The following is a 23454-nucleotide window of genomic DNA, read 5'->3' on the forward strand; positions in this document are numbered from 1 at the left end:
CTTCTGCTATTGCTGTTGCTGCTAGTGTTACTGCTAGGCAATACCCCAAGCGCTGATGCGGCCAGTGGCCATCGTTGCTGCCAGAACAAGAAGAGTGACAACTTTCGGCCACCTGCGAACCTCCGCTAGCCGTCCGTAAGCACGGATTAGGAGAGATGCTGGCCGAGCCTCCCATCCGTGACCCGCGGGAGTTCTTCCCTGTTACATCGCCAGCTAATTAATGACAAGCTATCAGTGTTGATATGTGTCAAAGAACCCGTGTATTCTGGACATATCCAGTCAATGGAGTCAGACAAACGAGCCCAATCACCCATGAAACTGACAGAACGAATTTCTGATTTCGGCAGACAGCCGTCGCCACCCGAGCCAGCTGTGAACTGGATTCCTGGCGTGATTTCACAACCCTATGTTTACTCACCTTGACCTTAGCTTAATGACGTTATGTTATTGTCATCGATGATATGTGTGAAATATGGTCTTGGTGAAATTTCGTTTCCGCTTGAACCAGGTGCCAAAGTCATGTTTTCACAGTCCCCGGCACCCTTATTATGGCCTACACTCTACAGTGCAGTGGATTACGAAACACCAAAGTCAACATTAGCAAAATAACATGGCTAAGGAACACATCAACACATGATCTTATTTTTGTGAACGCTTTGTTCCAGCCCACTTCTTAAAATTTCAAACGTTTAAAATGTACTCGTATCTGACATCTTTCCATTGGTAGATGGCACAGCTTGCTAGCACAGAGAGCCAGCCACGTCTGCGCCCCCGTGGCCAGTCGGGGTCGGTCGGTCGCACCTCGCCCCTCGGCGTCACCTCGCCGCTCGTCTTCGCCGTCAACACGCCGCGATGTGCCAAAAACATCTCACCCGAGGCAAAACAGAGCCGCCGGCCGGGGCCGCGCGCTCGGCGACGCTCGCCGGCCGCCACGCGCCTCATTCCCATTCCGGCCTCACCGCCACCGGCCAGAGATAGTTTCAATAAATCCGGCAGAAGTCAAAGATTGAAACTGTCTTCGGCGATAATGGAGTATTTTTGTTTCTTATCTGGTGGTGCGACGCCGGTGGAATGCCGAACAGCTTAGCGCGGCGCTGGCGCGGCGGCCGGCTGGTCGGTCGGCCAGCCCCCCTGCCAGTTGGCCAGACACCTTTGATCGGGCTGCTGGACGGTTCGGTGAAATCGACTCCAGTCGCCACATGTCCGGCATGCCTCTGACTGGACGGTGCCGGACGGGCCGGCGGCGGGGGCGGCAGTGGGGGTGGGCTGAGGGCTGCCAGTTGCGGGACGCCGGTGCTCGCTGCGGCGGGACGGTTGACGGTCATCTTGGCACACGGGCTGACCGCGCCCACCGCACAGCCAGTGACGGGTACACAAACTCGTCTCACTGAGACCCCACCGAGACGGACGCAGAGGCCAGCAGCCGCCGGTGGCTCTGATGTCTTCAGATCGTCCATCAATCACGTCTCCTCCAGGCTCCCCGGTCCGTCAGATCGCTGCAACCAGTCCACGGCTCTGACACGGACGTATCTCGTTTGTTCCACCTTTGAGCCCCCCCCCCCCCATCTTACATACAGACTCGCGCTCGCTGCCAATTTCATCGGTTATTTGGCGACGAATGTGTGACAGCCTCTCACAAGGATGAAGTCCGTATGGGACGGAAGACTGTAAGGAAAGAAGAGTCCGTGTTTCGTGACAGCCAGCAAAGATTTGAGGAGCTTGGACGTTCGAATTCCGAGTAACAGGTTTCCTCGGAAGGCTCGCTCGATGACGCCACCGGCTCTGGTGCGTGGGGGGCTGTCCGGTGCTGCGGCGGCTACCTGTCAATCCGAGGAGGCCTGGACTGCTGCCGCTCGGCCTCACGTGCCGCCGGAGCCGGGCTCCGAACGATGAGCTGTCCACGCACCTCTCACAAATCCGGCCGTCGGGAATTAGCGCCGCCGCCAACACGGCGCACAAAGAGCCGCCGACACGGCGCAATCGATGGACGGTGCCGAGCTACAGACGGCTCTGCTCCGCTCGTCTGGCTCCTGCTCCGCTCGGCTCCCACCATGCGCCCGGCTCCCGCTCCGCGCTGTCCTGTACGCCTGTCCCCGTGCGCCTGGCTCCCACGCGCGCCTGGCTCCTGTTCGTGTAGATCCCGCTCCTCGCCTGGGCACCTTTTGCCAGGCTCCCGCTCCGCTCGCCTGGCTCGCCGGTCCTATCGCGGTAATGGCACCGGCCGTCGGCCGTCCGTCATCGACACCGGCGCCGGCAGCGACGCTCGGTGTGCCACAGACACGTCGCAGAGACCCGCGCGGCCCGGAACACGGAGATGCCAGGTTATACGGTGGCGATAATGCAGACTGCAGAGCCGGGGACATGCTGCAGGAATTGATAGCTAGGCCAGAGCACTAGATGTTCCCGACACAGTCGCACTATGCCGGTAACAATGTTCGTAGAAGAGTTTTAGATAAGAGTTTATTATAAAGGGCCGAAATCAAATCACTTGCCGATAAATGTAGAAATAGCTTGAGAAGAAAAACGAATATCCGGCCGATACCGGTGCGTCGGGGTGGCAGCACACCGTCGAGAATTCGTGGGTGCGCCGCAGCCGCACCCCTTCGCCGAACGACCAGGAGCACAGGGACTGAGGCGCGACACTGTGCGCCTCTTTCGGTCCCGTCGAGGTACTACGAGCACAGGGACTGAGGCGCTCACCGTGCGCCTCGTTCGGGTCCCGTCGTTGCACTGCTATCACACGCACAGCCGCCGGCTTTTAACCGACGGGTGAAAGCGAAAGCACAGTATACAGGTCAGGAAACGAAAGCAAAAGTCATTAGAAGTGCCTCTAGCGCCGAGTAAAAGCGCAGAGTAAAAACACAAACAAGTAAAAAGTAACAGTTGTCTGGGGCGTGGCCGCCGCTCGGACCGGTAGCACCACGGACCGGTTTCGTCGGTAACATAGCCGGCCCAGATTTTGCCAGCGAAATCTCAATAGGAACACCGGCGAAACGACTATATACATATTTACAGGTACATGGAACGCATGTTGCTGCTATGCATGGATTATTTTGATCGCTCCAGAACGCATAGGCGAGTAACGGGTCTGGTCAGCTCCCCGCAAGCGGTCTTGACGACCGCAGCGCGCACACGGCCGTCTGTGCCGACGATCGGCCGCAATACGCGGGCCAGAGCCCACATGCCGCGAGGAGCGTTATCCTCAGCCACGAGAACCAGCTCGCCGGGTTTGAGGTTCCCCTCCTCTGTCGTCCATTTCCGCCGGGCCGTCAGGGTGGGCAGGTACTCGCGGCGCCAGCGGCGCCAAAACTCGTCGGCGAGTCGCTGCCCGTGTCGCCATCGTTTCCGAGACGACAGATCGGTCTCGGAGAAGACGCCCGGCGGCAGATTGGGGCTAGCTCGTCCCAGCAGCAGGTGGTTCGGAGTCAGCGCCTCCAGGTCGTCCGGTTCGCTGCTGACGTGGGTTAGTGGGCGGCTGTTCAGCAGCGCCTCCACCTCGGCCATGAACGTCTGCAGAGTTTCATCAGTGAGTACCTGCTGGCCCACGACGGACCGAAGGACAGTTTTCACTGATCGGACGAGCCGCTCCCACGCGCCGCCGAAGTGGGGTGACGCCGGTGGGATGAATCTCCACTCGATCTGCCGCTGTGACAGCTCGTCAGCTATCTGCAGCTGGTTCCACTGCCGGATGGAGTTTCTGAGCTCCCTGTCACCACCGCGCATGTTTGTGCCGTTGTCTGAGTGGATGACCTTTGGGTGTCCGCGTCTCGCGATCATCCGCCTCAGGCACATCAGCAGCGAGTCCGTATCGAGAGAGTGGGCGATTTCGATGTGCACTGCTCTCGTGGCCATACAGGTAAACAGACACCCGTAGCGTTTTTCGTGACGGCGGAGCTTGGTCACGGTTAAGGGACCGAAGTAGTCCACTCCGACCTGAGTGAACGGCGGACAGTGTGACGTCACACGGGCTTCCGGCAGGTCGGCCATGACAGGTGGGCGGGGTACAGCGCGGCGCTGTTTACAGACAGGGCATGAGAAGGCGTACGCCTTCACCGCCGCTCTGCCGCGCAGAATCCAGTAGGCCTCTCGCAGACGACTCAGCACATGTTCTGTGCCGACGTGGGCCATACGACCATGGTAGTCGGAGACGATGAGCCTTGTGACGTCATGACGTGACGGCAGGATGGCTTGATGTCGAGCGGTATGAGTCAGAGAGTCGGCGTGACGTAGTCGGCCGCCCACCCTGATCACTCCACTGCTGTCCAGGAACGGTCGGAGAGTGATGAGCTTGCTGCCTCGCGGGAGCTGCCGGCCCGTTTTCAGCGCAGCCAGCTCGTCGGGAAAAGCTTCCTGTTGCACCTGCTGAATGCACAGCGTCTCGGCTGCCTGCAGCTCGGCGGCCGTCAGCGCTCCCGTAGCCCGTTCCGAGTTTGGTGTCCGGCAATTCTGCACGAAGCGTAGCATCCAGGCGGTGGTGCGCCGCAGTCGCAGCCACGATGAGAACTTCGCCGGCGGCACCAGTTGTGGAGTTGTCGCGATGACATTGACGCTGACGTCTGCGCGTCGTTCTTGATCGGCGGGGTCAGCCCGGCCCTCCTGGTCGCCAGCCACGTCAGCCGGCCATTCGCTAGGAGGGCGGCTGAGGAACGGTGGTCCGCTCAGCCAGCGGTCATCTGCCAGCAGGGCTGGTATGTCACAGCCGCGCGAGCACACGTCCGCCGGGTTGATGACTCCCGGGCAGTGACGCCAGGCCTCTGGGAGGGAGGTGTCTTGTATTTCGGCGACACGGTTCGCTACAAACGTCTTGAATGTTCGACTTTCGCTCTTTATCCATTGCAAGACCGTTTGTGAGTCTGACCAGAAGTGGCACGAGTCGATCGTGATGTCATGCTCCCGCCGCACGCACTCTGCTATCCGCACAGCCATCACGGCGGCCTGCAGCTCCAGCCGCGGGATACTGAGCTGACGAAGCGGGGCGACTCGATTTTTGGCTATCACGAACGCCGTACTGATTCTGCCGTCTTGGTACTGGAGTCGGAAATAGGCGACTACTCCGAATGCAAGCTCAGAGGCGTCACTGAACAGGTGGAGCTGACAGTTGACTGGCGGTTCACGGCCGTCTCGGTAGCACCGGCTGAGTTGGAACTGGTGCAGCTGCGCCCGTTCACCGGCCCATGCTCTCCATGCATTAGTGAGCTGACGGTCTGTGAGTGGATCGTCCCACTGACAGCCGCTTCTCCAGATGTTCTGCAGCAGTGTTTTGGCGCGGAGGGTCCAGGGCGCTAGCATTCCCAGTGGGTCAAAGATGGACGACACTGCGCTCAGAATGCCGCGCTTCGTCACTGGAGTGTCACTATCGGCTGACTTGAAGGTGAACATGTCGGCTGAAACGTTCCACCTGACACCCAGCGTTCGTTCGTACTGTGACCCGTCCAGGTCGAGGTCACGTGTGTCGCCGCTGCAGTCTGCAGCGGGGACTGCCTTTAGTGCTGCTGGTGACGAGCTGGTCCATTTCTTGAGAATGAAGCCACCAGTTTTTAGCAGCTTGCTGAGAGCAGCCTGCATTGCAGCCGCCCTTTCATCATCTTCGAATGAGTCCAGGTAGTCGTCCACATAGAAACGGGTGTGCACGGCGGTAGCGGCGGCCGGGTATTCGTCTCGATGGTCGTCGGCGCACTTCTGCAGTGCGTATGTTGCTGAACAGGGTGATGCCGCCGCTCCGAAGACCAGGACCTGCATCTGGTACACGTCTGGTGGCCTCTCTCGGTCAAAGCCGCGCCACAGGAACCGCAGGGCAGGCTGATCGGCTGGCCGGACGCGTACCTGATGGAACATCGCCTCTATGTCGGCGGTGAGGGCGACTGGACGCTGGCGAAAGCGCATGAGGATGCCGACTAGGTTGTTCGTCAGGTCCGGCCCCGTCAGCAGATGGTCGTTAAGAGACGCTCCGTTGAAGCGAGCAGCAGCGTCAAACACTACGCGTATTTTCCCCGGTTTGTTTGGGCTTGTAACGGCGTGGTGTGGGAGGTACCACTCCCGCTCGTGCTGCACGGCCAGCTCGGCTGGTAGCAGCTTTCGGGCATAGCCCTTTCGAATGTACTCGCTGATGGTCAATTCGTAGGCATCTGCCAGTGCAGGGTTGCGGTCCAGCTTGCGTTCGATAGACCGAAGCCTGGACAGGGCACCGCTGAAATTCCCGGAGAGGCGTACGTCTGCCGACATCCACAGCAGGCCAGTTTCATATCGTCCGCCGGCCCGCTTCGTGGTGCTTTCGAGTAGCTGTATCGCCGCCTCGTCCTGCTTACAGCGTTTCGGGGCCGATGCGTATTTCGTGCCGAATGATTCGGTGGACCACCAGCTGCTTAACCTTTCGTGCAGGCTAGCATCTTCCGTGATTGTCAATGTGGTAACGTGTTGCGCGCTGCCGCCCAAGACACTCTCCGGGAGCTTCCCGGTCACAACCCAGCCGAGCAGAGTGTGAACGTATGTATGTATGTATGTATGTATTGACAATCAAGAGCAATCCACAATCGGCGTGGCGATTACACTCCGAGTCCGAGAGTAATCGTAATAATAAAGTAATAATAATAATAATAGTGAGGTCGGGCCTCACCGGTCAGACACGACTGTAAGTGAGCCAGCCTCTCCGTGTCGGTCAGGCCCCGGTGGTTGTGCACCAGCGCTCTGAAGAGTGAGCTCCAGCGGGGCCATTCCAGCGGCGAGCCGCTGAACTGGTCGAGCTTGAGCTTCGGGAGCGCCGAATCCGTGTGATGTCTCGCTGGTCGGTCGTCCGACCGCGGCCTGTCGGAGAGCTGCTCGATCCAGCCAAGTGTCCGCTCTCTAGTGACGTCACTGGGCGGGCTCGGCGCGACCGCTGAGGCTCCCTGACGAAGGAGCGCCGACTGGAACTGGGAGGGCGCTCTGCTCTCCCCGTCATGCTCCAGTGCTTCCTCCTCGAGCCTGAGCTCCAGCTCATTCAGCTCGGCCTCGTCCCGGGCAGCCTGAACCTGGGCAGCCGCCTGAGCGGTGGCGGCTCTCTCCACCTGGGCTACCTTGAGCCTGGCGAGTTCGGTCTTGATTCGCAGTTCGTTGATACGCGATGCCGATGACGTTGCCGAACACTCCGCCTCGCTGCGGGTTTCGGCCTTGCTTGTTGCTCGCCTCTCCGACCGCGTGCTCATCACTGCAGTTCGTTGTACACTGTTCCGAACACTAGTTCGATAGTATCCGGCCCGGAGGACCAATTTGTTCCCGACACAGTCGCACTATGCCGGTAACAATGTTCGTAGAAGAGTTTTAGATAAGAGTTTATTATAAAGGGCCGAAATCAAATCACTTGCCGATAAATGTAGAAATAGCTTGAGAAGAAAAACGAATATCCGGCCGATACCGGTGCGTCGGGGTGGCAGCACACCGTCGAGAATTCGTGGGTGCGCCGCAGCCGCACCCCTTCGCCGAACGACCAGGAGCACAGGGACTGAGGCGCGACACTGTGCGCCTCTTTCGGTCCCGTCGAGGTACTACGAGCACAGGGACTGAGGCGCTCACCGTGCGCCTCGTTCGGGTCCCGTCGTTGCACTGCTATCACACGCACAGCCGCCGGCTTTTAACCGACGGGTGAAAGCGAAAGCACAGTATACAGGTCAGGAAACGAAAGCAAAAGTCATTAGAAGTGCCTCTAGCGCCGAGTAAAAGCGCAGAGTAAAAACACAAACAAGTAAAAAGTAACAGTTGTCTGGGGCGTGGCCGCCGCTCGGACCGGTAGCACCACGGACCGGTTTCGTCGGTAACACTAGACATACCGCATATAGATAAGTAATGCCTGGGTCTGTAACCTATACTGTTACTGTGTCTTGGATAAGTGACAAAAAGAGAACACTAAGCAGTAGCTGCCTGGATGCCGTCCCTTTGTTGGTGATAATGCTGACGTTTTCTGTCGTAGCCCGCGCCGGCAGACGACCATTAGCCGATGGCTGGTGGATGAGCTGGAACCGGTCACTGTTCTGTCTCTCTGTGTATGTCTCAATGCGCGGCGCTGCGGCTCATTACCCTGTGCCGCTGCCACCTCGGGGGTCGGTGGGGGGTCGTGTCGGACCCGGGCGGCACGACGAGCCGGCATTGTTGGCGCTCGGGGACCGGCACCGCTGGTAATGGCACGGGAGAGCGGCACACGGACCACGGCCAGACTGCCCAGTGTCCACCGATGCGCCGTGCTGGGGCTGGTGCCCGCCTCTTGGTGGCTGAGCTGTTAGAATCCCTCCCCCCCCCATCCCAGTGGGACATGTCGATACTTTAACGATCAGATTCATGGCGAACTCACTGTCAATATCCTAAGATAAATAAACTTACGCACATTGGGCACCGGTATAAAGAGCACGGGATAAGGTGAATTTTATTGTGGGGTGTTCCGCATCACTATGGTGCATTTCAGAACACAGTAGCCATTTTCACGACGGAACATTATGCATCGACCTATTCCTTTGATCCGTTTGGTGCATGATAAATTTTAGTAGCTGTTTTCTAGTACGGTTTTCACCCTTCAAATGAACTGTTGATTGCACTGCTCCTTTGCTTTCAAATTCAATCAAATACCTAGGCAAGAGCCCAATGTTCCGTCATAAAAAGGGATATTGCATTTAGACGCTCTATCGTGTACCTAACGAGGTCTGTTATCACTTTGTTACTTTTAGTCAGCACGACCCTAATAATGGCAAGCTTTGTGAAACTTTTCAATAACTAGAAGTAATATAAACGTTTACTTTCCTGCATAAGTCTGTTAAATCTGATGACTGTCGTCGAGCCTAAAGGCCGCCCCACACTGAACCTCGCATGCGGTTGCGAGTTTTTGGGTTTTCGTGTTTCTTCAAAATTAAATGATACAATCTAAGCTGAGTGACCCACACTACTATATAACAAGCGAGTCTGCATGTTTTTAGCTTGCGAGCCACCTATAGCATCGCAATCCAAAAGTTGATTTTGAGTCAACTTTCGATTTTCCTCGCTGCGAGGTCTGCGAGTTCTGCGAGGTTTGCGGGTTTTTCGTTGGAGTCGAATTTTGGTTCGTTGCGCTGGTATTGCGACTATATGTAATTTTCTGAAGGTGTACCGGCTTCACTGCATTCATGAAGTTACCATAAGGGAACGGTCTTATCACTCTATGAATTAGGATTATGTCCGCAAACTCAAAACCCGCAAACTCGCAACCCGCATGCGAGGTCCAGTGTGGGGCGGCCTTAAGAGGCTGCCTTGCACCAAAATAAAACGAAACATTACATTTAGGCGGAAGATCACGTCCGTGATCGGATGTATTCGATACTCATCGCCGCCGGAACCATTCCATGCAGGATGTAAATTCTAAACAAAACACGCCATGTGTTTTTATTAGTCTGTCTCTAACCACAAACATGCTATCTTACGAGCATGTCTCTACGAGTATATGGTTTTCTTATAGATATCCTTAGTGTCCAGGTATGATTCCAGACCTATTACGCGGCATTGAGTTAAGTGTATCGTGATCATTGATGATCAGGCATAGATGAAATGGAATGACTACAAGACGTCATAAAGATATGCACACATTTGCATGCAGAGGATCCTCTCCCAGATTTAGTGTTGGCGATTTTCTTGGCATGAAGACAGACCATTCGGCGAGAGCGCATGGCGTTTTCACTCGTTGTTTTATGTAGCGAGATGATACCTTGATGTCTGTGTGAAGCCCGTGGCAAAGATAATGAGGGGTGTGAGTTGCAATTTAGTGCCCACTTCTCTTTATTGTCGTAACATCTGCAGCCGAGCTCCGGGAAACGTCTCCGTTCGGGCTCTCGTGTCGGCCGGCATACCATCAATTTTCTATTCCGCCCGGTGACTTGGTCAGGTTATGGCGGCCATATTTACCGCGGCCACGTCACTGGGCCCAGCCCCGATGGCGTCGTGATACCCGCCGAGCGCCTAATTATCCGACAGCCATTTCTCCTCGGCTCTTTTGACATCCCGGAGATCGGGCGAAATTCCGGTCCGTGTGTCATCGCGCGGCGTCTGTTCAGCGGTCGCCGTCAGAGCGCGCTCGTAATGAAGCCAGCTGTGCTGATTGGCTGATGAGTCGATTATCGATGGCCGTGATCCGTCTCCGGGTGACAGTGAACAGGCCCCGCTCGCTGGCCAGGTGACCGAAGGCCAACAAATCTCCCTGAGGTTGCATCATCTGAGGTTCGAGAGCAGCTGTCGGTACTGCGCCTGAGACTGTTTCTTTGTCTCCGAGGGTGTCGCCGGCTGTCCCAGTCAGTGTCTCTGTCACTGCAGGCTTATTTCGATCTCGAGTCGCCACCTGAGATCGCCGTTGTCCTTTGCATAGTGACCCAATCTGCGGGAAGTGAGCGGACTGGTAGACGATGTCACAATCTATGTTGCTAGCGTAGTAGAGATTGTTCAGTGATAGGTACAGACATGTGCATGACTTTGGGCTGTAACCTTCCACTGTTTCTTTTAGTTTGTTTCCGTGGCTACATAATCCTGATTTCGATTGTTAGCGTATCGTGCAACGTAGGAAATAGATGTGTTCGTTGGAGGAAGACGTTCCAGTACCTCGTGGCGCCTTTAATTTACTCCCGGTCTGACTGAGTGACTCCGTTTCGCTTTTCCCGATGTTATTCATTCTATCCGTTTTATCTGTTCATTCCCTTGGTATCCATAATGCCTTGTACGCTCTGCAACCACTCTGCTCACTGGGTCTTACAACAGAACCTGCATCCATCGTACATTTTATTTATATCATAACAATGCGAGACACGACAACGCCGTTCGTTAAACCATCGATTCACCTCGCACCTCTAGTTGCCTCCAGCCTAATAAGGATAACGTCTGAGATGCTCCACAAAGCAGATGAAAAAGGGAGACGGAGGAAAGAATAAATAACCTTCAACAAAATAAACTCACCGAGAGGACAGCTCAGTCAACCAATCAGTCATCACAGCAGATCAAACTTATTCGTATGGAAGGCCTGTTACGTATCTATATATCGACATTAAGGACTACATCAGACATCCTACGATGGAGCTCACATATACCAAGTAGCTGCGCGGAGTAAAGCTTCACAGGCGGAGACTTTGAACGCCTCCAATCAAGTCATATTTTACATAGCTACACGCTTGACTGCACTCCGCGCGCAAAGAAGCTTTGATTTCTCGGCAGCGAGCTCCACACATTCACCGAGCGGGGCTCGCGGGGCGGGCCGCGGCCGATTAGCACTTCCTTATGGCTTTGTACGTATCTCACTCGCGTTTATAAACAGCTGCAAGTCTGTTTGCAATGCCACGGGGAGGGTGACGCGGCGCTGGCGACGGCGCGCGCGCCGCTCACATAGATTATTGTAATAGTCACATACTCGCCGCCTCGAAGCCGCCACATTGACCTATCCACTAACGATGATGATAACAACCATGTGATTTGATATCGGCTCGTGACGCGCCGCGGCCGCCGTCGGCACGCGCTGGCCGCACGGGGAGATCACCGCGACTGGGGGCTGGGCGGCGCGCGCGCGGCCGACCGGTTGGCACTGAGGGGCCGGCTGCCGGCGGCCGGGCCATCACGACACCTTGGCCAGCGTCTCGGCGCCGCTCTCCTTGATAGCCGGCGGCGAGCTGGGCGACGGCGAGCGCGAGTGGTGCTCGCCGCCGCGCGCCAGCCGCGCCTGGTAGCCGGCCGCCAGCGCCGGGTGCATCAGCGACTGCAGCAGCATCGGGTGCGGCCGCAGCGGGCCGCCGTCGGCCGCCGCGCCGCCGCCCGGCAGCGACAGCGGGAACAGGCCCGGCTCGGCGCACAGGCGCGCCAGGTACTCGCTGCCCCAGGCGGCCGGGAAGCCGGGGAACGCGCCGGCCTCCTGCGGGCCGCCGCCGGCAGCCTCCGAGGAGGTCGACAGCAGCTTGCGGTGCAGGTTGTAGTTGGAGCTGTGCCGGTCGCGGCTGCGCTTCGACGGAAACTTGGCCTTGCAGCCCTCGATGGTGCACTTGTGCATCACCTTGAGGTGCACGTTCTGGTAGTGGGTCTTCACGCCGAAGTGGTTCTGGAACATTTTACCGCAGACCACGCAGCGGCGCGGGTTCTCCTTGTCGATAGGCACATCTGCGCTGCTGCAGTAGCCATCCTCGAGGTGGTTGGGACTCAGCGACGGGCTGACGGAGAAGGACGAGCCGCCGTCCGAATGCTCGTCGTCCTCGTCGCGCGTGCTGTCCGCCGCGTCACCGGCGCCCTCCGACGCCGCCGACAGGTTCATAGGGTTCAGCCCCATGGGCAGGCTAGCTAGAGGATTACCTGGCTGGCCCATGGGGCCCTTGGCTAAAAAATCATCGAAGTTACCCTTGGACAAGCTCTCTAGCCGTTTGAGTGCATCAAAGCTCTGCTGCTGATGGTGCTGCTGTTTCTCGTTCTCCGCTTCCTCCTCCTTCTGCTCTTTCTGGCTCTCCGCCGGCTCAGCGGCATTCGTGGAATCCCCATCGTCGTCACCGGCCGCCGAGCCGGGCCGCTCAGACAGCGGCTCCGGCTCGGGGCCCTGGCCGTTTTTTGGCGATGACTCGGTAACTGTCTCGGACTCGGGCTGTGACGCCGCGAACACGGGGAAGCTCGGCTTGGGCTCGGCCTCGTCCTCGGCCGTGCGTTCGTCGCCGCTATCGTCGTCCGACTTGAGGTTCTTCAGCTCTTCGTCATCATCGTCGTCATCCTTGTCGTCATCATCGTCTGGAAGATCGTCGAGTGACGAGTCGTCGGACGACATGTGGATATCGTCCTCGTCGATCCGCACAGAGAATTTGATCGGGTTCTGGCTCTTGCGCTTACGCTTGCTCTGCGGCTCTTGGCCGTTGACGCGCGTCTCGCCGTTAACGCTCTGATTGTCGACGCTGCCGTCGTCGTCTGCGACTGTGCTGCGCTCGTCGTTGGAATCGGAGCGGTAGCGTTTGCCCGACTCGTCGTCGCGCGCCTCGAGCAGTCCGCGCCGCCGCATCTCCTCCTGGTACTGCTCCAGCCGGCGACTCATGGTGGCGTTCATGTCGCCGCCGACGCCCGGCAGCATGAGGCCGGCCGGCGAGCGCGAGTAGCTGGCCAGGTCGAGCGTGTTGAGCGAGCTGTGCAGCGACTCGAGCGCCTGCTTCTGCAGCTCGGGGCTGGGCAGCAGCGGCAGGCCGGCCAGCGGGTTGAAGCCGCCCAGCAGTCCCGGGTGAGGGAAGTTGGGCGTCAGCGTGGGCGGCAGGCTGATGGGGCCGTGCGCCTGCGACATGCGGCCGTCGTGCGGAGAGATCTTGCGCCGCATGTGCGGCGTGTGCAGCTTGGGGTTCGGGTTGGCGCTGTGCCGGTTCCGACTGCGACGAGAGCTGAACATCATCGTGCAGCCGTCCACCGAGCACTTGTGCATCTCCTTCAGGTGCACGGCAGAGAAGTGGATCTTGAGCGCGCCCTTGTCACAGAACGTTTTCAGACACGCGTGACATTGCACCCGCTTTTTGCCGGTCACCGGGTTGACTAGCGCGGTCGGGTTGGGGCCGATCGGGTCCCACTGACCGCGCCGCTTCACGGGCGTCATGGACTTGCGGGCGTTCTTCTCCAGGGCCTGCTCCATACCGCCGGAGGAGAGGTTGAGCGCCGCCTGTGCCTGAGCGCGCGCCTGAGCCTGTGCCTGCGCCTGCGCCTGGGCTTGTGCCTGTGCCTGTGCCTGTGCCTGAGGATCCGGCCGACCGGCGCTCGTCGTCAGGTTGACGGCGCTGGAGGCAGGCGGGCCGGCCACCGACATGGGCTGTGAGTGTGGCGGAGGCGGCGGGGGCGGGGCCGGGGCGCCGCTCACCGCCGGCCGAGACAGGTCCAGCGACCCGTCCGGGCTGCGCCGCTCGAACGGATGCATGCTCTGCAGCTTGTTCAGCGGCGACAGGGCGCTGGCCGTGCTGGCCGGGGGTGGCTGCAGCGGCTGCGGCGGCCCGAACGCGCCGTTGCTGGCGCTGGAGACGGGGAACGGCGCGGCGGGCAGCCGCAGGCCGGGCAGGCAGAGGCCGGGCTGGTGCAGCATCTCGGGCCGCAGGAACGGCTGCACCCGCTCCACCAGCTTCTTCATGTCGGGCTCGAGCGGCGGCTTCTTGCCGTCCTTCTCGTCCTTCTGCATGAACTTGAACGCGATCGGGCGCGTCTCCTCGAAACGCATGAACTGCTGCAGGATGAAGGGCTCCTCCTCCGGGCTGCATTTGGTAAACGCGGCACCGTCCTGAAACAGCAAGAAACAGCCACGTCAGAAAACCGGTATGGCACAAGTCACAACTCCTGCGCGTTGACAGATACTGGGCTACTTTACAAGTTGTTCATGTTTGGTGTCTGGTCAGACGCAAGTCAGTTATCCAATAACGTAAAAAAATACAAGACAGGCTCATTTAATTACAACCAGCACACACTGGGAGGCAGTGACCCGTCGGCTCAGATGACCTTTACGACCCGCCCAGGTGACCTTTCGGGCACACATCTGCGCCTGGCGCTCACCACCCCTGCTGCGCCTGCCAAACGGCATCGCAGTGGTTTCACCCGGCGCCTCTGGAGGCCTGAATTTCGCGGCGAATCAACCGCACATCCGGGCCTGGCATCACTGGGGCCGCGCTGTTTACGAGGAGTCACTTTCGTCACCCAGCCACCAGTTTCTCGGCAGGGGCGGAATTCATGGAGACACTCCACGCCCCGCCCCGATCGGTCCGAGATACGGGCCGGCGTCCGCCTCCAAATATGGTCGGGAACAATGCCTGTCGTTCCAGCCCGGTCGCCAGGCCGGGTATTTTGGACAGCTACTCCCGAGCTGAAACGGACCCGGATCGAGCTGAAGGCGACCCGTCGCCGCTAAGCCGCCGGCGTCGGGTCGTTCAAAGTGGTCGCTCGCAGCCCTCGTGTTTGTTCTGGAACGTTCCTGACGTCGCCGGGTGCGCCGAGCCGCTTGATTGGACCGAGGTCGGCGGCGGTGCGACACGACGAAAGGCGGCGCCGTCGCCATTTTGGCCGCCGCAGGTGCGGCAAAAATATCGCCGAGCTGCGGCACGTTCCTGCCGGGCGCGCGGTGGTCGAACAGCCGTCCGGACGAGCCGGGGGCGGCGGTCGGGCCAACAGCTGCCCGCGGCCCGGCGCTATCAGTCTCCGCCGGCCGCGCGAGTGGCTCCGATTGTATCGGCAGCAGCACCGATAAATACCGGCGGCACACGCGCGCTCCGCACCTGCCGTCGATCACGACGGTCCCGGCGCGCCGCCGCCGACGCGCCAAAGTCAACAGTTGACTGTAGAGCGGCGGGTGGCGGCGGCGGTGCGGTGGAACGTCTCGGTAATGTGCCCTGGGTCACGGCCAGGTCAGACTCATCAGCCGAGAGGTGATCGCGCAGGACCAAGCGGTCACCAGCGCGCTGCGGCGCGTGACGGCTCGACAAAAATGGCGCTGCGCCGCGCCGCGGCGGTGCGATACCGCTGAGTCTAATAGCACGGTGTCACTGGTGTGGTCAGGTGATTAAAGCGGCGATTAAAGCAGCGGATGGCGCCCAAAGCGGGCGTCGACAGCACGCCGACACCTCGAGCACGGCCGTGCGCCGCTGGGCGTGCCCTGGCGTGGCCCGCTGCCACCCCGCGCCCCGGCGCCGTGCCACCCCGACCACCCTGAGGAGCCCGCTCCACATACCACGCTCAGATCAAAGGAGACCGCCCCTCCGCCGTGGCCGGCCGGCCGGCGCAGTCGATCGGGTCATTTATCATATCTCACCGTGGAGACAGTGGCCTGGGCGGCCGCCGCCGCTGCGCAGCCGGTAATTGACAACTCCCCCAAAACTCGGTAATTACAGCCCGGCTGATTGCCGCCGGAGAAATAGTGCCAACTGTCATTAGGCAAAACTGTTTGGAGCTTCCTCTCCGGAGCAATCGGTCATTACAGAGGAATACATGGAAATTGCTTACTTATTGGCGCAGCTAGGATGTTTATGCATCATGCGCCTCAACAGGTGGCGGCCGGTGGTTCGTGGGTCGCAATTATCCATTACCGTTCGCACATACATTAGCGACGTGGCCGGACCCACAGCGGCGCGTCCGGCCGGCGCGGCGCGGCGGCGGTCGGCCGTGGCGTATGACGGTCGTGCCGCTGGGGAGTGGTGTCTGTCCTTGCCGTTCGCACGGCGTCACGAACAGTGCACTCGGCCGACACGCACCGCCGCGTCCGGATGGAGGCGGTGACGGGCCTTGGTGGCGAGCGGGTGTGCTACAGTGGGTTTGATCACACGACTGGAGAGACAGTCGCGCTGGGTGGCCGAACGATATCTCGGAGCTAACAGCGGTGGCTAGTGATCGGAGGGCGCCGATCGTCCGGTCACGTCCTCCCGACCTGACATGAGATCGCTCTGTATAACTGAGAATCGGCACCACCCACTGAAAGCGAGAGAGGGGAGAGAGGGGGAGAGCAGCGCCGCCGCGGGCCGGCAGGTCAAGGCTGGGTATTTCTAGCTATCCGACCGTATCATTGCCGGAGGGCCATCGCGGCGAGAGCCAGGCCGAACACGGTCTAACGACCAAATCGGGGCCGGAGTGGGCCGGCGACGTCGCGCCAGTGTGGTCCGTTGGTCCGCTCCTGGTCACCTCGGACCATCTGCGGCGCTGGGCGGTATCTGGTCTCCGTGGGCGTCTCAGAAGGCCATCAGGGCGGCGCCGCGACTGCCGGGACACGGGCGCCGCTCGCAGTGGCCCATCGGCGCACGATCTGTCCTGCCCCCTCCGCCCACCGCCGCCGCCGCCGCCCCGCCGCGCGCTACGTACCGCCGTCCCATCCTCTGTCCGGCTTTGTGGCTCGCCCCATGCGGCGCCACCGAACCCTTTGTGACCGGCGACGGGGGGCCACCGCAGCCCTCTCGCCACCTCGCCGCCCCGCTGAGCGCACGTGGCCGTCGGCCGGCCGGCGGGCGCCCGCTGGGTGCGCCCGCGGCGCCCCCAGCTCCGTGTCCCCAGCGTGCCGCAGCGTCGTTGTGCGTCGGCCGGCGGCGCTGTCCGACCGCCCAGCCGTCATTTAATAAGGTCGGCGCGCCGCGCGGTAAGAGGTTGCCGCCCGCCGGCGCTGCCGCCGGCCGCGGCTAATGGTCGGCTGGAATGCGGGCCGGCCGAGATGATGGCGTCGATGACACGGAGACCGCAGCGCACCGCCACACTGTCTGTGCTGCGCCGGAATGTGCCGCACCGCCGGCGGGTCGGCCCGGACAATTACCGGCGACCGGCCGCCGCAGACGGGCAGGCGCTCCGCCGCGGAGCACAGAGACAGACGGACAGACGGACAGACGGGCGGGCATGGATCATCGACAGACGGGCCGGCGCGGCCGCGGAGCACTGACAGACAGGCGGGCGGCTCAGCGACCCAGCCTCAGCCCATCAGACTAATCAACCATGGGTCGCTTTATCCAAAAGCTACATCGCTATATCTCAGCTATATCCAAAACGCACATCACCTCGCCAGCCCAGGCGACTAAGCTGACCTTTTTCTGACATGTCCCAGGTAGCACAGTGAGTCACTTTGAGTCACATGTTCCCGTCTTGTCTACACAACTCTCGTCTGACACAGCCAGCCATGTGACGCCGTGAGTCACCGCGGTGTGTCATGTGTGTCGATGTTCTGTTCCTGTCACGACTCGGGCTGTCATCCTGACCTGTCAACCGGCGCCTGACATCCGGCCGACAGCCGCGCGGTGGCTCTGGTCCGGTCGTGTGTCGGCTCAGTGGTCGTTTGGCTCGCCTCCGGGTGGTTTGGCAGGAGGCCGATCGCCCATCATTTGCTGCCGAGCCAGGCGGTGGATACAGGCACGGAGAAAGGGAGGGGAGACCGCACAGAGACTGACATGGAGGGACGAGAGAGTAGAGACGGAGACGTAGACGGTTAAACACCCGGATAAAATAAAATCGGAAGCACCAGCCTCGCTCGAAGATACGTTTTGTCCAGTGGCTCGCGTCGGAGTCACATTTGACAAGGACACCTCTCCAGCCCCCGTCAGCCGCCTGTGTCATATTCACGGCCACAGGCGGCCTCAGGTAATAAGTCTGTCGCTCAGGCGCCCGAGACGTGAAGGACATCTGGGAGCGTCTAATTATATAAATTAAACATTCGGCCCACAGTCACCGCCGGTGAAAATGCAAGTAATCATGCGTCGAGCATGCCCTCTCAGAAGTAATAATTTAACGAAGTAACCATAGCCTGTTCACCTGCGCTGCTGCAGCCTACTGCACGGTCTGATATAGCGTCTGGCTGCCCTGGCGACTGCCCGACCGCCCGACCGACGACCGACGACCGACGACCGGTCGGCGCGCAGAGGAGAGCCGCCGTATTGATTCGGTCGGCGGCAGAGGTGACGGAGCCGAGCCAGGTCGCCGCCAGCTGCCCACTGCAGGGAGCTGGCTGCCACCGGACGAGAAACAGGGCGCCGCTGACAGGCGACCCGCCGGGCGCGGGGGACGGGTGGGGCTGAGCCTGAGCAATGAGGTGATCCTAGTCGTGGTGACCTGTCCTCACCCCGCCTACTCATATGTACAGCAGCTCCAGCGCCTGCTACTGCAGAGTATTACGACTGCCCCCGCGGTGTCTCTCGCCCCCGGGGGCTGACGACCAGGAGGGTGCAAACTAAGAGTTCCCCCGAACGACCGACCTCACCGCGATACCGCAGACCGTATCTGGCGGCGCGGCGGCTCGCGGTGCCTCAGAAGCCCGGCGCGCTGTCCCGTCGAATGACGGACGGCTGCCGAGCTGCGGCCGCAGCCGCACCGGGCGCACCCTGGTCGACACGCATCATATTTACGGCCAAATAAACGCCACGGCGACCGGCTGAACGGCCTGCAGCGCGCCGTAAAACAAGGCCGCGGACACGGACGGACATGCGGGGCCGACGGGGGGTCCGTCACCGGCGACCAGTCGGCTCCAGACGGCTCCGAACGGCGGCAGTCTGATGGATGAACGGGACGGCGCGTCCGTGACGCGGCACATGCGGCCCGATGGATCACGGAGCCGAGCATTCATCAGCCAGCCGCGATCCGGCCAGCAAAAAGCCCCCTGTCGCTCTGAACCGCGGCGTCATCCACGTGCCGAGATGTGCGCGATTGGTGCACCAGAGACGCTGCAGCGCGCCCGCCGCCGCCGCCACCCCGCGGGCGCAATGCAACAATACCGGGACGCCGGGCGGCGAACAAAGAGAGTCGTGGTGACCGTGCCGACCGGCCGACCGCCGAAGCATATTTATCACCTGTATAAATTTTCAGTGTCTTCTGAAGGCTGACACTGGCGGTCAAAACGCGTTGCAATTAGTGTGATTTACGACCCGGCATAACGAGCCAGATTCCGCCGGCTGAGGCCAGATCGGCCGATAGCTTTGTGGCCCGGACGCCGCCGGCTACGATGAATGGACGATTATGCGGCCGTCCCCGGGCGCATTTGTCTTGGCGGCCGGCGCGGCGGCGGCGGCGGCGGCGGCGGGGCGGGGCGGCTGCGCCAGTGTCACCGAGCTGGCCCCTCCCTGGCGACACCCGGCGACATCCTTGGCCAATGAGCGTCGCCGGCCGGCGGCGGCGACCAATGGGCGCGCTAGGTGCGCGCTGTCGCCGGCCGGGACATCGATAACGGCCGAGGGCGACACGCGACTCGCGACCGGCGCCAGGTGACAGCGGCGGCGCGCGCCGCCCCCGCCTCGGAGCGCCGCCCGCGCCGCCCGCCGCTGCGCCGCCGCCTCCGGTGTGCATGTAGGTAAACAAATCAATACGGTGCGCGGCAGGGGGCCGCCGGGGCGGACAGAGGGGGGGGGACGGCACGGTGGGGAGATGAGCGGAGCGGCCGCGGCCGAGTGCGCTCGGCCGCCGCGCCGTCAGCGCCAGGCGGCCGTTCCCATATTTACTCCCGTTTAGTCGCCAGGTGATGTATGGTGCGGTCAAATGGGCATCCATTTTCTCATATCAGCCATGTAGATTGCGTGTAATTGTTTTCGGCGACAGAAAAACGCTGCGCAGGGGCGTGGGGACGCTGGGACAATGGACGCCCGGTGCCGGTCCCGGCCGCCACAATGACCCGCCGGCCAGGTAAAAAGGTGGCGATTGCACCGATTGGTCGGCGCCGGCCCCTCTCTCACGAGTGCCGCCGAGGACAGAGCCGGGGAGGGACGCGCAGAGAGGGGTGTGTTGTGGCGAGCCGCCGGCTCCCGTCCGCCCCTCTGCCACGCACCGACGTGTTTGTCAATCCACCTTTCCAAGATGGCGGATGACGGATGGGCACGAAATTAATTTTGTGAACGCGATCTAGAGACACATGGCATATCATTTCCTGCGGTAGGCGCGTCGCGGTAAAAACACGCGGCCATTATGAATATTAATGCCGCCGGCACTCTGATCTTTATTCAGAGAGGCGCCGAGGAGCATTCTTCCCGAATGAGCCGGGAGTGTAGCTGCTCCACCTTTTGTCTGGCGGCGTCGAGCCGTGGCTGAGGTGACCCTGCAGCTCCACGGCCGCGGGCCGCCGCGTCTGGGCCCACGTTTTTATCGGCTCGTGACGGGCCGATCGGCTGGCCGCGCTGAGAGCTGCACCGGCCGACTGCGATCATTATCGGCGTGTTGCAGCTCTCCGGCCGGCCGCCGCCGAGTCGGCCTGGGCGACGGTGATGAATCGTCCTGCTGCCGGTGCTAATTGGCCAGAACGGCGTGTCGTGGCGGGCGCCGCCGCCGTGTCGACTCAACGCGGCTCGGCGGACACGACTCAGACGCGACTCGGGCGTGACTCGGATCCGGCTAGATCAGACTCGGACCAGACTCACAAAGGCGACTCGGCCTTCACTTAGATTCGACTCCGTGGACCCGACCAGTCCTGACTCGCGAACTCGACTCGTTCCCTTTTTACAGACCCATTAGCTATCGCATCCTCAACTCAGTCTCCAGACCCTGAGACACGCCAATACACCGGTAGCCCTCTGCACCAGCCCGCTATCAACTCTTCACGCTCTTCAACTCACCTTAATGTAGCCCTGGACGTACTCTTCACGACTCCAGCCGAACGCGCGCAGGATCTGCGCCACGTCATCATCAGTGAGCTTGGTGAACAGCTTGTCCAGCAGGATCTTCAGCCGTATCGGCACCGCCTGACAGCCGAACAGGATGAGCGCGGCGATGTCGAATATGGCTGCCGGGGTGACCGGCTCGGACTGCAGCGGCGGGAACGCCGGCTGGCGACCCAGCTTGTCCAGCGCTGTAACAGAGAGAGAGAGAGACACAGGGTTAGAACGATGCACCAGAGATACGACATGTTAGAGAAGAGAGTAAGGGACACAAGTGTGAACAAGCACGGCAACTGAAGCATATAGGCGAGCAGTTTGTCAAGATATGTAGGGTTGATGTCTTACAGATTATTTCCAACGTGACCCGCTATCACGCCCTGCATTCAAAGCAGGCTTACTGGGCCTCTGGCCGTTGACCGTAAGCTGCTCTGAGCTGCCACTCCTGACTGGCCGTCACACAGGGGGCCAGTGTCCGAACCACGGCTGACGACACCGGTGGACGCTGACCACAGGTTCCTGCTGCCTTTACCGACCACCTGCGTGATGCGCTCCTGAGCACGCCACCGCTCCACATGCAACGGCCAGCGGCTGGGAAATTACACAGTTCTGTTCGGAACGGACAGTATGTTGGACAAAACCGGACAGCCAGCTTTATCCAGCAGCCGTGCTCTATCACGACTTTGCCGGACAAAATGCGCAGTAGCCACAGTGTAAGACGTCAGCTACCGGTCAACAGCCCCGCACAGTTATCTAATCCAATCTCGCAGCGCACGACTCGGAAGACGGCGAACGTGCTCTATGCCGCGCCACCCTCCGTCCTTCCGTCCCCCGCGCTCTCAGTTTCCGTTCGGCTTCCACTCCCTCGCCGCTGTCCGCCGGTCGTTCCCAGCGAGAGAGCTTCCGCCAAACAACTAATTACGTCAGTGAGTCGATCGCCAGCAAAAAGTCCGTCTCGGTTTCGGCGCTAGCCGGCCCTGTCTGCCGCAGCGGCTCGCTTACTCCCCGCGCGGCTCACACATAAGCTCATCTCGGACCGGCTGAGCTCACGTTAGCTCATCTAGGACCGGCTCAGCTCACGTTAGCTCATCTGGACACAGTCCATAACGGCGGCAGGTCGGTCCGATTTGTAATTACTTTCAGATCAGACCGTCCATCAGACACTCAGCCCCAAATGGACGCACAGACACACATAAAGACACGTCAAGAGACCGAGACGGGTTGGTGGACTGGTGACCATGGAACAGGCCCATAGCGACAGTTGACTGGCAGTGACAGTAAGATGTTTGTGATACCTATACCTATCATAGATATGAAGTACCTACCTTATATATGAACCATTGTACGTGAAAACTTATCTAATGTTTATAAACGTTATGTTTTCACTTCTCATATCGTTGCGCACTTACCATAATCGTTTTTAAAATAAATGATATCATCAGTTGCTTGCATGACATGCTTCCTCTTTCAGTCACTTTAACCCTCGCCCGCACATGCCATTTTCCCATCCTAGAACGCACATGGGGGGGGGGGGTGGTTGCCACCCCCCCCCCCCGCGCCATTTCGTTCCTGTTGGATATAGAGCTTAGCAGTAAAGACCAAAAAGATTCTTTGGGAAGAGACGAATCCAATGATACCCAGTTTTACCTTCTCAGGTCAGTCATTGACCTTCCAGGTCAGGTCAAACTAAAAAATGTTGCTGTTTTGGGTCACCGTTGGATATCAAGTGTGCTGCTTATCAAATACCGATGACGATGCTGTTTTCTGGTGCCAAGCCAGCTAGAACCTCTTTGTCACACTACCCGACCAGAATTTTGCTGCTGAGGTCATTTCAGGTCAAGTTAGGTCAAGGTCAATTATATGTGTTTGTATGTCTGTGTGTGTCTGTGTGTATACTGATGTGTGCACCGATTGTTTTTGGGTCCATATTACATGAAATCATGATCTGAGAAGCTTTTACCAAAAATGCAGTCAAAAAACTTCAAAAAAGTAAATTCAGCTTGCCTAAAACGCAATTATCTTAGGTGACCTAGGTTGACCTTGACCCTGACCTTGACCCCTGTACATCGTCGAACAACATGTTCCATGATAGGTAGGAGGTAAGACTGGCAAAAAAGGCCGAAATCAGGGTGTCAAAAGCTCATAAGGCCCATGGCAAACGCAAGATGTTGAGAATTGGCCATTTGGGTCATGACATGACCTGAAAAACAAGGTAATATCTCCGAAACCAAAAATCACAGAAACTTGAAATTTTCAGTGGACATCAAGAAAGGATAGAGGAGCAGCTATACGAAAAATCAGCCTTCTAGCTTTAAAAATGTTGAGTGCAGAGCAGAAAGACTACCTGGGGGGGGGGGGTGGCAACCACCCCCCCCCATGTGCGGGCGAGGGTTAAAACCTGTTAGCAGTT

At 59.6% G+C, this 23454-nt stretch overlaps 1 protein-coding gene across 3 annotated transcripts in view; it reads right to left on the reverse strand.

Moving 5' to 3' along the window:
• Window positions 1-10740: 10740 nt before the first annotated feature.
• The window catches only part of LOC122387590 (zinc finger protein basonuclin-1-like), a 161014-nt gene continuing 148300 nt past the window's right edge, over window positions 10741-23454 (reverse strand). For all 3 annotated transcript variants that reach the window (XM_043377934.1, XM_043377933.1, XM_043377935.1), the window contains 2 exons: window positions 21006-21238; window positions 10741-14239 (listed from right to left, as the gene is read on the reverse strand). In XM_043377934.1, the coding sequence (XP_043233869.1) occupies window positions 11582-14239; window positions 21006-21238 (2891 nt within the window). In that variant the 3' untranslated portion in view covers window positions 10741-11581. The remainder of the gene's footprint in view (window positions 14240-21005; window positions 21239-23454) is intronic.

Source organism: Amphibalanus amphitrite, unplaced genomic scaffold, assembly GCF_019059575.1.
Source record: "Amphibalanus amphitrite isolate SeventyFive unplaced genomic scaffold, NRLGWU_Aamphi_draft 000290F_arrow, whole genome shotgun sequence".
Lineage (NCBI taxonomy): Eukaryota > Metazoa > Arthropoda > Thecostraca > Balanomorpha > Balanidae > Amphibalanus > Amphibalanus amphitrite.